Source organism: Delphinus delphis, chromosome 7 (assembly GCF_949987515.2).
Source record: "Delphinus delphis chromosome 7, mDelDel1.2, whole genome shotgun sequence".
NCBI classification, from domain to species: Eukaryota; Metazoa; Chordata; class Mammalia; order Artiodactyla; family Delphinidae; genus Delphinus; species Delphinus delphis.
Genome location: NC_082689.1, coordinates 22,692,492 through 22,706,893, shown reverse-complemented (window position 1 = coordinate 22,706,893; position 14,402 = coordinate 22,692,492). Strand labels below are relative to the sequence as shown.

Below are 14,402 nucleotides of genomic sequence, written 5' to 3'. Positions count from 1 at the left end.
TAACAACTTAGTATTTGTGCTTCTTTATTTTTCCTCCATCCTCATATAATTCTATACAAATGTACACACAGAAGTTTGTCTATATTTGTTTTATTAAAACAGGATATTATACCCACTTCTCTGCATAATTCTTTTCTTATTCAATAATAATTCATGAAAATCCCTGAAGGTCAGCTAGGTATTATAGTTCATTCTTTTTCATGGCTACAGAAGAGTCTATGAAGTGGAGTACCATAATTCATTCATTATCTCTGTTATTGCTGGACATTTACACATTATCCTTTTTTTAAGCACTAAGAAAATGCTATAAAAAAGCAGAAACCTTTAGATAGATAGGTAGATAAATTGATCAATCCATAGATAGCTATCATTGCCTACTCTCTCTTTAAATTAGCTTGCAGGGACTTCCCTGGTGGCGCAGTGGCTAAGAATCTGCCTGCCAACGCAGGGGACGTGGGTTCCATCCCTGGTCCAGGAAGACCCCACATGCCGTGGAGCAACAAAGCCCATGCACCACCACTACTGAGCCTGCACTCTAGAGCCCACGCGCCACTACTACTGCGCCCGTGTGCTGCAACTACTGAAGCTGGCGCACCTAGAGCCCGTGCTCCGCAACAAGAGAAGCCACCGCAATGAGAAGCCCGCGCACCGCAACGAAGAGTAGCTCCCGCTCGCCGCAACTAGAGAAAGCCCGCACAGCAACGAAGACCCAACGCAGCCAAAACTAAATAAATAAATTTAACAAAAAAAATAAAAAATAGATAGATAAATAAATAAATTAGCTTGCAATCTCTTTGTTAGCCTTTACCTTAGACATTCTCCCACCATATCTGGGCTCTTTCTTTCCAATAAATGAAACCAGTTGTCTGTACCATCCAAGCAAATCATTTTAAATCAATTTCCTAATGAATTCTTCTACAGTCAACAACTGGTTCAGACTAATATATCTCCCCTTAACTCTCCCCAGTCATGCTCTCTATTCAGCTGTTCTCTTCAACTGTCTGGCTGCCTGGTAAATAGTAAACAAAGCTGGGGAAAATCCACATAGGAATGATTTTTTTGTTGTACATCCACTCACTTTGCAAAAAATACTGGTTGACATTAACCATATTAATTTCTTCACTGATATTTTAAAATTAAAAAAAGAAATACAGACTAGGAATCAAAGGTCCTGTAATCCATAAGCTACCCAAAGTAGCACAGATGGTAACTCTAGTAGTAATAATAATGAGAATGATAAATAGCAACAACTAACATTTATTGGTAGTTCATGATAGGCATTGTTCTAAGTACTTTACATATGTTAATTCATTTGCTTCTTCAAAATCTCCGTAAGGTAAATACTCTTATTATTTTAATATTATTCCCACTTTATGGCTGAGGACTCTGAGATGATACCTCCAGGAAATGGCAGAAGGAGGACTACAATGTAGACAGTATGACTCCAGAGTTCTATCTGCTCACCTCGAAATAAAGCGCCTCACCTGGGAAATAAGTAAGTAGTAAATCACCTCACCTCCTCTCTGTTTGAAACTCAGTGTCCTCAGCTGTAAAATGGGTAGAGTAATACCAGCTCTTCCTACCTTTAGGATTGCTGAGAAGAAACATGAAAAACACTGAAAGCTCTAACAAGGGGAGGTCATCTGGTTTAAGGTTGGAAAATTGGGCTGAGACTATTTCATCATCTGAAGCAAAAACTAACCAGATAGTGTTTTATACAACAGCAAACCAAGCCATTTTCTGACCACACACATCCTCGTGAAGGTGAGACTGGACATACAGGGCCAGCTAATGCAGACTGTGAATGATGCCAGATTCTCACAGCTGCTGATTTGCCTGGAATTAGGAAAAAAGCAGCCAACCTTTACCTCTATCGTGTAGCCTGACCGTGTCCTTCCTCTCTCTTCTCCAGTCTTCGGACTTTGCTTAATAGAAGCACCATGCTATAAATCTTACATACTTAAGGGCCAAAAAGCTCTCCAGAGCCCGCACACTGAAATTTGTGTGGGAGTTCAGCAGTACTGAATTTTCAAATAAAATGATTAACAGGCACCTCTAGGGCAGCCTCTGAGAAAACGATCCTTCCTGACTTGCCACCTTAATCCGAGGAAGCTTTTTGTTCTCAGGTTTAATAAAATAGTTGGAAAGTAACGTAGGGATGAGGGTCTAGAAGCAGGTAGAGAGCAGCACCCCATTCTCCAGTCTGCAGGCTCCCATCAGCAACCCGAATCTCATCTCTGCTCTCTGTCCAGGCCTAACTAGGCCACTGGAATGTGCTACTGGGGAGGTTTCAGTCACTTCGTTCAATTTTCACTGCAATCAGCTCTCATTACTTGTTGCTAGAAACATTTTCTCCAAGATTTTAAGAGTCGGAAATGGGTTCACCTGATCAGAAGCCTACTTGCTTTTTGGTAGCACAATAACATCTGTCAGACTTCCTGAAGCAGAGAATTAAAATCGGTTAAAAGGATGAACATAATCCAAACCAATTCAATCCCAGACTCACGCCTACAAGCCTCCTATTTGCTGAAACAATGATTTAGATGCCCTGCCGAATAAATATAGGATGTTTATAACCTAACACAATAGGAATCTGCCTCATTTATGCAGCAGGAAGATCGTTTACAGCCAATTTCTAAAAGACACCAAGCATCAATAATAAATTTTCAAATCAAGGCCAGAAATTGCAATACTCAAAAAAGGCCTGTCAGGCAATATGAAATTGTTGTCAGAAGGAGGGTTTTCAGGGACGCCATATACCAGTTTATAATCCAGAAGTGACTATAAAATGGTCATGGCCAGCCTGGCTTTCCAAGTCTCTGGGAAGGAGGAGGCTTGGCTGTAAAGGAGATCTGGGGCAACAAGAACAGGGCATCTCCTACTGAGAGATCTCAGTGCCAGCCTGGTGGCCTTTGGAGACGATCGCTAGAGCCACACTTTTTCTCAGCTAAATCTGCTTCTTGGGAGCAATTCCTGCTTTGCACTTACGGAGAAGAGGCTGAATGCTGCTGCTGGAGGGGCTCAATTTTCTGCCCCACAGGGATTGTGTAGCCAGACCTTCCCTTTACTTATACATGTGTGCAAGCTCACACACACATACACACACACAGACTTAAACAGGAATTTAACATCCTAACCTTTTCCCTCTAATCCATCCCATCCCATCCCAGGTGCTATTAAAACTTGCAGGAAGGGCTTCCCTGGTGGCACAGTGGTTGAGAGTCCGCCTGCCGATGCAGGGGACACGGGTTTGTGCCCCCGTCCGGGAAGATCCCACATGCCACAGAGCGGCTGGGCCCGTGAGCCATGGCCGCTGAGCCTGCACGTCCGGAGCCTGTGCTCCGCAACGGGAGAGGCCACAACAGTGAGAGGCCCGCGTACCGCAAAAAAAACCTTGCAGGAAATGAAAAGTAGCTCCTACTCACAGGAAGATTGACTTCTGGGATGGAGCCTAGAAAAATGGCTCTGGGTCGCAGCTCAATCACTTACTAGCTGTGACTCTGAGAAAGTCACTGATACTTCCGTGTCTCACTGTCTGACCTATAATACACAGGAAATAGTAGTTCATGTGAGGCGGAAGTAAGGTCATGGGTGAAAATTCTTCAAAAGAACTCCCAAGGTGTTCACTGAATTCATTGTTGCCAACTGGATCTGGATCTCATCTGAGCTTCCTATAAGAGCAAGCTGGGGAGTCAGGAACAGGAAAGGGTACCATTCTGGCTGACATTTGGAGTGATAGGACACATAAAAAAGCCTCTCCTCGAGGAAAGTAGTCAGAATAAGACGGTTGGTATTTAAGCTCTCCCATTATCTAGCTCTCTGCCTTTTATTAAGTCCCTTAATCTCTCTGAGCTTTACTTTCCTCATGTATGCAATGGGATTCATGATGACACCTTACAGCATTACGGTGAATATGAAACAAGAAAACATATACGAACATGTTCTGTAAACTCTAACGAATGTTCCCTCCCTGGGTCTAGGCCCTCAACTACACTGTCTTGTTTATTTTCTTCATAGCTCAGAATGACTTGAAATGTCCTGTGTGTTTTTCTATTGTTTGTCTGATTCACCCCACTAGAATGTCAACTCCCCAAAGGCAGGAGCTCTGTCTTAACAGCTGTATCACTCATGCTTAGAGTGGTCTTTTTCTGAACATTTCTTACCTGATTGCTAGACAAGCACACTGGCAGTCAGCCCCAGAGAAAAAATTTTGAAGCACATGAAGTCTTCCCTCATTGACCCCTCTGCCCATCCATCTTAGCATCTGAAATGCACAACTGCCTCCTTCCTGTGACTGGGGAATCCTCTATGTATGAAGCAAGTCTCTCTCTCCCTAGAGAAGCTGCAAATGCCAGGTACCCATGTCCCAGCCTCCCTTGCAGCTAGGGTGCAGGAATCTGACTGGGCTCTGTCCCCAGGCTCACCTGCTGCACACTTCCCACTGAAAGCTTGTGACTTCCAGAAGAACTATACAATCCTCATCATGGCAAGACTCTGGTCAGGGAGCTGGCTCTGCTGATGGCCCTCATAGCAGCATCTGGGGTCCTGGGTTGGGAATGTCGACGGAGCAGGCTGCTATATCTGCACCCAAGGTGTGTCTTCACTGGGTCATATCTGTGGCATGATGTTGGCCCTTGTTCCTGATTGTATTCCCTCCAGGCATGGTTCCTTGGGCTATTCTGGATATCCTCTACATACAACTTTAATTAGTGCTTTTATGCTTCACTTATCCAGGACTGGTTTGTTGTTTGACTGATAGGATCCTCCAATTCCCCAAACAGCCCAGTATCTCCATCAGATTAAAACTGACCCTGGTCCCCTAACAGACTCCAGCTAAACTGTCTTCCTAGCAATTACCTGCTCCTCCCAACAACCCTTTGCCTTTTCCCAGATGAAATTGCACGTTTCCTGGTGCTTTTTCCCTTAGGACCTTACTTTCTATAAGGGGTAATCTGATCAGTTAATTCAAGCCGATGTGTTAATTTCTGATGCTAATTTAATATTACCCCAGCATTTCAGCAGATAGTTTTAATGCCTCAGAGCAAAGGAGAGAGGAATCACACAGTGGCCAGGGCCTGTGAGGGTTCTACTCTTTGTCTGCAATCTCAAAGGTCCTACCTCCATTGAGACATCATGGACAGTCCAAAGATGGGTGCATTGTGGACCAATCACATGGCGACCCTGGTGCAGTTTATGGAATCAGTCTTTACTTCATGATTATCGACATGCCTGCATATGCACAGATGCTTATGTGTGCGCATACACACACACACACACACACACACACACACACACACGAACCCCTACCCAAATACTTCATTGGCTTCCCATTGCTTTTAGAATGAGGAGCAAAATCTTTAACATTCCCAGTAATGCCCTGTATCCTGAGCCCTAACCCAGTGACATAAATGATTATATCATTTGGCTCTCAGGTGGGGAGAGGGGCAGTTAAAATCCTGATCTGTAGCATTTGCTGATTTCAGTGGCATAAATACTTCCCAAATGTTACTTACAAGCTACCAAAATAATATCAACAAGGTTACAAAATTCCTGAATATTTAATAATGGCTCTTTCAAGCCAACAGGAGCGCCCAGCTCCAGAACACCACTGTTTTCCCAGTCACTTCTCAGTACACTCGTCATTCTAAACCCACTGGCTTTTCAACTTCCAACTTCCTCAATGGGTCAAATATTTCTATATTACTAGGGCTAGGCCTGATATATATGTCAGGCCAGATCTATAAGTTCAGAAAATAATTTTGTTTCCAATATATAACTAGCTGGTTCATACTATTTCATTCAGTTAAGCAAACACATACTGAGTTTTTAATATTTGCAAGACACAGTATTAGGCCTGGACCATGAGAAATAATAGATACTCCGTTCCTGTTTTCAAGGAACTGACGATTTCAATCTACCTGACAGATGAGACCTCCTGCGTTCTGAAAGATCTCTGAGAGAGAAGGCCTCACCACACTCTTGGCAACTGCCACACTCAGTTCTCAGTTCGCTGAGTAATTTGTGTGGGAGCTTCTAATTCCTTGAGAATCAATGCATCTCCATTTCCTCTTATTCTGGGTGCCAGAAGCAAGAACATTTGGTCACCATTCTTCACATAATAAGCCTTCACTCCCTGAGAGTTATTGAGTTATACCTTTGTCTTCTCTTTCTAGATTAAATAATTCCAATCCCTTTAACCTTTTTCAGAGGTCCTATTTGCCAGCCTTCAGTTTAATCATTTTCACTGCACCCTCTGGAGTCTCTCCAAGTCTTCAGCATTAAAATTTGTTGCTTTTGCCATTGAGCTCACTCTTCTAAGCAACTTATTCTTTCACGTAAACCAAGACGAAAGGAAAGCAGCCCCCAAATAAAAGGAAGAGAGTAGATAGAAGGACAGATTTCCTGCGTAAGGGATTCATGTAGGACACTCACACGCTGAAAGCAAATAGCATGTACTGTCAGCACTATTAAGGAAAAAGGGTCAAGACCAGAAGAATTTCTAAATAGTGCCAACCATTTTGCTTGACAATTATCTAAATTACTTTTAAGCAGATAAGGCTATTAACAAGCTTGCTTTAGTTACACCTGAAGTTCTCAGACGGGTGCTTATAAAATCATTGTTAATGAGATCAGACAGGAGTTTTCGATTCTGCACAATACCTCTGGCTGCCAAGTAGACTGTCCAGAGGTTACTATGTAATTTACAGGCAGCGCCTTTGACTGGTCAATCCTGGCAAAGTGCAAAGGATCTTTCATTTCATTCTGTCAGTCAATAGAAATTAATATTTCCTGAGCTGAGAGTGCAGGCATTCTAAATGAGTTTTAAGAAAGGATGTACAGAGGCTGATCACATACATGCTGATCACTGTGTGGTACCAACATATGCCAAAAGGGGCAGATATGAAAAGCAGAGCTCTAGGAAAAACCCTCTTCAACATAAGCATGATGACTTAGAGATCTCTTTTTACCAAGATCCCTCCCTGCCTTTTTCTCTTATTGTTCCACTGAGATGAACCTGCCCCCTGTGAGCCAGTAGTGTGCCCCCCCCCCACACACACACAGAGAGAGAAAAAGACAGAGAAAAGGAGCGGGTGGCGGGGAGAGGGGGAGAAAGAGGGAGACAGAGGAGAGAGAGTGTGTGAAGATTCTACTGACACATTTCCAAATGCTTTCAAGAAGCTGGGAAAACTCTTTCTGGGTAACATTCTACCTGTTCTGTTTCAGGGACTTCTTTGTTTTGGAGCCAGTGTTTAGAAAAAATAAATTATTTTCCCATCTGGAAAAGTTAAAAGTATACAACTAGGGTGAAAACAGTTGGTTGGATATGGAGAAGTGGAAAGAGAGAGACTATTGCTTTCTCTGGGCTAGTTCTGGGAAAACTGTAGTTAGCGTTCATCTAGTTCAATTTCTGAAGTTAGTATGGCTGTGGTCAGACCCTGTCTGGCTGAGACCCAGCAGGGCTGAGAGAGGTCTGTCAACAGCAGCCATCGGAGAAGCAGCTACGTTCTGAAAAAGATTCCTTGCCAAGTTCTCTAATAACAGGACACATTCATGATTTGGTGTGGAATTTTCTCAGAGAGGTGTAGACTCAAAGACAGTTCAGCCTATCAAACAATGACTTAAACGCTAAGACTTATGGAATTGATATAGTGATCCTTAAATAATCGGCAATTAAGATGGCCAAGAGCTTATAACCACAGCATCTTAAGGAGAAGCACCTCCTGGGCAAAAGAAGACAGTTCGCTAAGCTGTTTAATTTATCCGTGTGGACCCATTATATCCCTCCTATTCCTGCTGGCTCTTCATGCCCAGGCACACGCCCCAGGTGTCTGTCCACCTGAGTGAAGGAAAGGCATAGGTACGCAAACGCAGTCAGTAAATAAATGCACAGTTGAGCTCCGGGAGCTCTGAAACAATGGTGATTAAAGCTGCAGCATATTGAATAGTTGTGTGTTGAGAAATCAACATTGTAATGTAATAATTACCATTTTTAGAAAGGCAAGATTCCAATTATGAAGTGAACTACAAATCACCTCGATTTCATTTATTTCATGGTAAAGATAGTCTCGTAAATTGTTACCAAGTGGTAAGCAAATGAAAGTAGGGCACTGATATCAATGTATGTTGCCATGTTACTTTGTAGTGGTAATGGCAAGTGGCCAATAATGTTGGATGAATAAATCACCAGTAGACACAACTCAATGCTCCCTCTCTTTATCTAAATACGTATCTCAGAGACTTACACCAAGTCGTTTCTAAGAAACAGCAATTTGCATCACTCCGCTATAATCCACTGCACCTTGGGAAGCAATCTTTATCCCATTTAAATTTGAGAAATAATATCACCAATACCGAACATGCGCATTTCTACATTGGGATGGTTAAAAGAAAACAAAAACCAAAGGGGGGGAAAGAAAAACAGAGAAAATAAAAGGAAAGTAAGGAAAAGGGGAGAAAGACAAGAAGTAAAAAACAGATCGGTGAATTTTAAAAAACATCTATCTTTAACGAACAAGTGACATTTTCAGTAAAGTTTTTCTGAATCTGAAAAAGTAAAATAAAATTCCTGCTGACTTTCAAAAGCCAAACCTTTGGGTCATTCTTTAAAAAAATAGATAACCAGCAGATTAAAGGAACTCCATTTACAAAAATCAAATGAACCTCTCACAAAGCTTGTTTGGGACATGAATAAATCATCTGGTCATGAATTATTCATTGTTATCAAGAAACAAGCCGGGATTCCAGGAACTGGGCTGAGGGAAGCGCTAAAACCAGGGAGTGAGTGAGTTCATTGCCTCAAACCCACCATGGGAAGGGAGAGGACAGGCCACAGGGTACTGACAAGTGATGCTGACCGTGCTAGATGGTTTCAGGGACACTCTGGCAGCATTTACACCCCAGAGCATAAAGCAAATAGAGTTTAATCCTTACCTTACTTTAGAAAATTGCACGCACTTAGTAACAGACCATAAGACATTTTGAGCATTGGATCTTTTTTCTTTTGAATGTGCGACATACATGGGGAATATGAGCTGTATGCAAAAGACAGTAGGAGTTAAAAGTTTGCGTTTAAGGGAGATGACTAGAAAATTCCTTAAAGATACACTGTTAAGAGTAGTCTGGGGCTTCCCTGGTGGCGCAGTGGTTGAGAGTCTACCTGCTAATGCAGGGAACACGGGTTCGAGCCCTGGTCTGAGAGGATCCCACATGGCGCGGAGCAACTGGGCCCGTGAGCCACAACTACGGAGCCCGTGCGTCTGGAGCCTGTGCTCCGCAGCAAGAGAGGCCACCATAGTGAGAGGCCCGCACACCGCGATGAAGAGTGGACCCCGCTTGCCGCAACTAGAGAAAGCCCTCACACAGAAACGAAGACACAACACAGCAAAAATAAATAAATTAATTAATTAATAAACTCCTACCCCCAACATCTTCTTTAAAAAAAAAAAAGAGTAGTCTGACCTACTCTTTCATGGCTTTGGGGGTTATATTCTTTTTATTGGGGTCGGGAAGAAGGAAAGGGAGACTCTCACACTTAATCAACTAATCAGCCTATGTATGTGTTCCAGGTCCAAACTGCTTTGCAGGAACTACGATCATTCCGGCTGGCATTGAAGTGAAAGTGGATGAATGTAACATCTGTCACTGTCACAACGGGGACTGGTGGAAGCCTGCTCAGTGTTCAAAACGCGAATGCCAAGGCAAGCAGACTGTGTAGAACAGATTCCCACCCGATGACGAGCTCTTAGGAGAGAATGCTATGCCTTCTACACTGCACATGTTTAAAACAAGAGAAAACAAACAAACTCCTGCCAGCTACAACAGGGTCACCAGCAAAACCTTTTAGGGTTGACAAAAGTGAACATTTTACTAAGAGGAAATTTCTCTTTCTTTCTTGCTATATAAAATATATATAGCATATAGCTATCAAAACTGCTTTTGTAATTATCCATGCTTGATGGTGACTTGACACCTGGATTTCTGGAACAAAAAGAAAGAAATAGCCTTGTACAGGTTTCTCCTCTGGTGACACCTCTGGCCTGCCAGCTCACCATCTACTGACTTTCTCCATTTTTACTCTTCTGTAAACCTGGCATTTTTCTCTTGGAGTGATTTATTTTTTCCTCTTTAGAGTCTAAGGGGCCAGATTTGACTGCACAGTAAGGTTTTGAGTTGTGTCAAATAAGCTTCAGTAAAGCAGTGTCAGGAGTGAGGACCCTCCTGATTAGGAATATGCAAAAGTACCCAAGCGATCACTCCCCTCGAGTGAATCTTGCCCTGCAGTGTCAGAAGAGAGAGGTGCACATAGCTGGACCCACTGCTGGGCTGGGTGCGGAACTGGAGCTCAGTGCAGTATGCGGGGACTCACAATTTGATTCTTACAAACCACACATTTCATTCACAAAATTTTGAAACTGCCGATCAAAAACTAATATGTGAAGAATACCACGAGCATCACTAAAGAATCCAAAGGGAGACAGGTATTCAAAATTGCAGCATCAATCACCAGACTCTCTCACGATGCTGAATTTAAGTTTGGCTTATAATGAAACACACTACACCCACTCTGTCCCCTGGCACGACAAATACCAGAACCAGGGTGAGCAGCCCCACTGTGAATCTGAATCCTTCTGAACACTTCTGGCTTTTGAGTTCAGATTTGGCTGAAAGCCAGTCATACACACAGGCAGTTTTTCTGGTTCGGGACTGTGTTTGCCATGTTACAGTAACGACCGCTCAGCCCTCTGTCTAAAACATAAGATTCAGGACACTCTTTCCACCTCAAGTGCTGATTTAAAGATTAGGGTAGAGTGAGTCTTGCACAATACAATTCCATTTGTTGAACAGTTTTTAAAATGTATATATTAGACACTGAACAATTAAAATGAACCTTTGAAGAGTCTCAAGGTTGCCCTGGTAATGCTGCTAGTATAGGAACAGAAAAAATAAAATACACAGGGTATCCGATGCCACCTCTATTCAAGTGCAAATTTAACAATTCTGAAACCACATGGCATAGCTAGTTACTTATTCCACTCTCCTGTCTTGAAAACCCTGGCACAGATCTGGTAGGGTCCTTGAGGAACCTTGAAGGTTGTCTTCATTACCAATGTTCTTTCCTTTTCTGCTCCCACTCTCACCTGGGCTTGGCCATAGCTCCAGGGGAGCTGCCGCATTCCTGTACAAGGTCTCTCAACCTCAGCGCTATTGACATTTGGGGCCAGACAATTAATTGTCATTGGGAGCTGTCCTGTGCATTTTCAGGATGTTTAGAAGCATCCTTGGCTTCTATCCACTAAATGCCAAGAGCAGTACCCTAACTGTAATAACAGAATGTCTCTGGACATTGCCAAATGTCCCCAGGCTGTGTGGAAGGGGGCAGAATTTCACCTGGTTGGGAACGATTGGTCTAGAATAATCAGTACAGAGTGGTTTTCTACCGGGGGGGAAGTACCAGGCAAGGTCTGGCTGAGGCTGTGGCTTTGGCGAGCCTCTGAGCCCTTGCGGACAGGCACGACCAGCAGCCCCGAGGGGACGGGTCAGTCTCCTCCAAAGGGAGTGACGCTTCATCACCACAGGTCCACCCTCAGGACACACATCTCTTTAGTCTCATCAACTGGGTTTTCCTTTAAAATCGTCAAGCCTCTCCTCCCTGGAAGCTCCTCCCGTCATCAAGAAAGAGCTGTCATTTCCAAAATTAATGTGTTGACGAGTTGGACCTGACACTTCTCACACACACTGTGCTCGTGTTCTGATACCAACAGTCACGCTGGCGCCATCCGAGGGAGAACATCGAGCCGCCTTCCCTTAGAACACCAATTCGCAGCAAGGGTGGTGCTTTTCAGTTGCCACCCTGGATACATCCTAAAGACAGTCATGAATCATTCATGAACCGTTCTGCATGATTTATTCCCGCACTTCAAAGCAAAGGCACTCCACACTTCAGCTTGTTTCTAGACAGAGATGTATCATAGAGCTTTCTTTGCCCTGAGGTTGCCTACTGCCAGCCTCAAAAATCTTCACTCTTGGAAAGAAATAATAATAATAAATGACAGGAATAAGGTTTGAAACCCAGAAAACATCATTAATAGGGCCATGTTTCATAGTACCCTATCTATTATTAAGGAGTTACTATGTCCTTTGTAGAAAACAGAAGGCGAGAGCCACTGGGAAGCCAGGGTACAGAAATTTTGCATCAAAGGCTGGGCACAGTGAGAGTCACAACAAGAATTTTCGAGAATGAAGTACACTACCCATCAAGAAACTCTCTTCAGAGTTTGCAGAATGAAGGCTGCCCAGCGGCCTCTGTTACCAGCCAGAGAGAGGGATTATTTTATTGTTGTCCTTGGATTTTTTTTTTTTTTTCCCTCTCAGAGTCTCACTACAAGCTGTTTCCTTTAAGACTTTGTAGCACTGACATTTTTCCCCCTTTAGGGAGAGATGAACCTATACTGTGACAGAATTTCTCATAAACTGATAAACACTGTACAACTTCCTTCTACCCAGGTCATTGAGAAATCCTTTCCAAACTCTGAACAACACAGTTCTGGTTTCATCTGTTGTTGTTGTTGTTGTTGTTTTTCTTTTGAAAGCTTTGTCTGCAGCTACCCCATCACCACTACCCTCCTACATCTCCTCCGCCTTTGGTTCTTGGCTTTAACTACAGCTCTGTTTAAATAAAGGATCAACATCCTGATTGACAGCTGATGCCTGTTAAAAAATGATTCAGTTTCTAAAATCTTTGAAAAATGGTGTGCCTGAAAACTAGTGAGAGAAAAAAAAAAACACTAAACACTCAACTGTAAAAAGGGGATTCTAGCTACAATATTTGATGTGTAAAAGAATATATTATTAAAAAACTATTTTGTTAAATATAAAGTGTGTTAACCAGCAAACACGGTTTGTGGTATATTTTCCTTCCTGAATTTCTCCCTTCTCCCTACTCTTCATTTAATGACTAATTCTAAGTGACTTCTATCATCTGAAAATACGTGTGTTGTTAGAGCTATGTTCAATTAGAATTAGGCATCAGCTTTAGCGTTTGTCTGAGTACATTTTCATTTTTCCTAAGAGAAGGCAAGGCTGATTTAGGGATCAGAGAGGAACTCAAACCAGCCGTGAGAGGGTTAGGGATAGGAAAAATATTTCCCTGACCCAGATCCATGCACACTACTAACGATAATCTGTAATTTTTGAGGGCTTACTCTGTGGCAGGCCCTGTGCTGTGCACTGAACCTTTTCTATTCACGCCACACAGCACAGCTACGAGGCAGGGACTCTTATTATCTCTGCTTTGCTGTCGAGGAAACCAGAATACGAAGAGGTTAAGTGCTTTGCCCAAGGTCACAGGATCTTAACGGGCAAAGCAGAAATTTTTTACTGTAGAAGTTTTCAATCATACAAAAATTGAGAAGATTGTATAAGGAACCTCCATTTACCCATTGCCAAGATGCAACAGTTCTCAAGGTTCTGCATAATACTTCATCTGTTGTTTTCCCTTGAATATTTTAAAGCAAATATCAGGCATATCATTTCATCCCTACATCATCAAAGAGAGTAATCATCTCTTTGAAAAAAGGGCTGAAACTAACATACCATTGTAAAGCAATTATACTCCAATAAAGATGTTAAAATGAAAAAAAATAATAAATAAATATTATTTCTAAAAAAAAAAAGAAAAAAGGGATAGTTTTTACCAAACCTAACAAAATTAATAATTTCTTAATATCATCAATATCCAGTTTATATTCAAATTTCTTAGATTTTTCTAAACTACAGGGGAGGAGGGGTGTTTGCATGATCCAAAGCAAACCATCTGTAACACTGCATTTGGTCGTTATGCCTCCTAAGTCCACAGTAGGGATGTGAACCCCGCCAACAGACAGCTGTGAACTCTGACAGACTCCTGGGTCTGTTGTTGTTACCAGAAGGTTGTGTTGGGGAAAATCACTCTTTTAAAGTCCATGTTAAACTCCTCCCTAGACTCTAAGCAGGGCAAGCAGTAGGCAAGAGGCTTTCTACTAATAGCGACAACAAAGCCCTTGACCGAGAACCATTTCCAATGACCAGCACCCAGAGGACGCCGCCTTTTATACGTGTGTAAGCTTTCCTTATGGAGTAAGTGCAAACTGTTATTCTCCTTCTCCTTGAGACAAACATACTGCCTAACAGAGTAAAGCTGAACAATACTTTATAAATTGTCATCATCTACTGCATCGTTGGAGGAAGAAAGAAAAAAGCCAACCACTAAGAAAACATCAGCTTGGCATCCCCCGTACACGGATACACGCCCCCGGCTCCACCAACATTTTCTTAAAACAAGATTAGACTATCGTGCTTTTCAGTTTCCCATCCATCCAACTCTCTTTCCCTATGCCCCTTGCCAAGGATTGTTTACAGTTCAT

At 42.6% G+C, this 14,402-nt stretch overlaps 1 protein-coding gene across 1 annotated transcript in view; it reads left to right on the top strand.

Annotated features, from left to right (window-relative positions):
- Positions 1-9,715, top strand: part of VWC2L (von Willebrand factor C domain containing 2 like) — a 148,826-nt gene extending 139,111 nt beyond the window's left edge. Inside the window, exon 3 of the mRNA XM_060015552.1 lies at positions 9,567-9,715. Within this exon, the coding sequence (XP_059871535.1) occupies positions 9,567-9,715 (149 nt within the window). The remainder of the gene's footprint in view (positions 1-9,566) is intronic.
- The last annotated feature ends 4,687 nt before the right edge of the window (positions 9,716-14,402 follow it).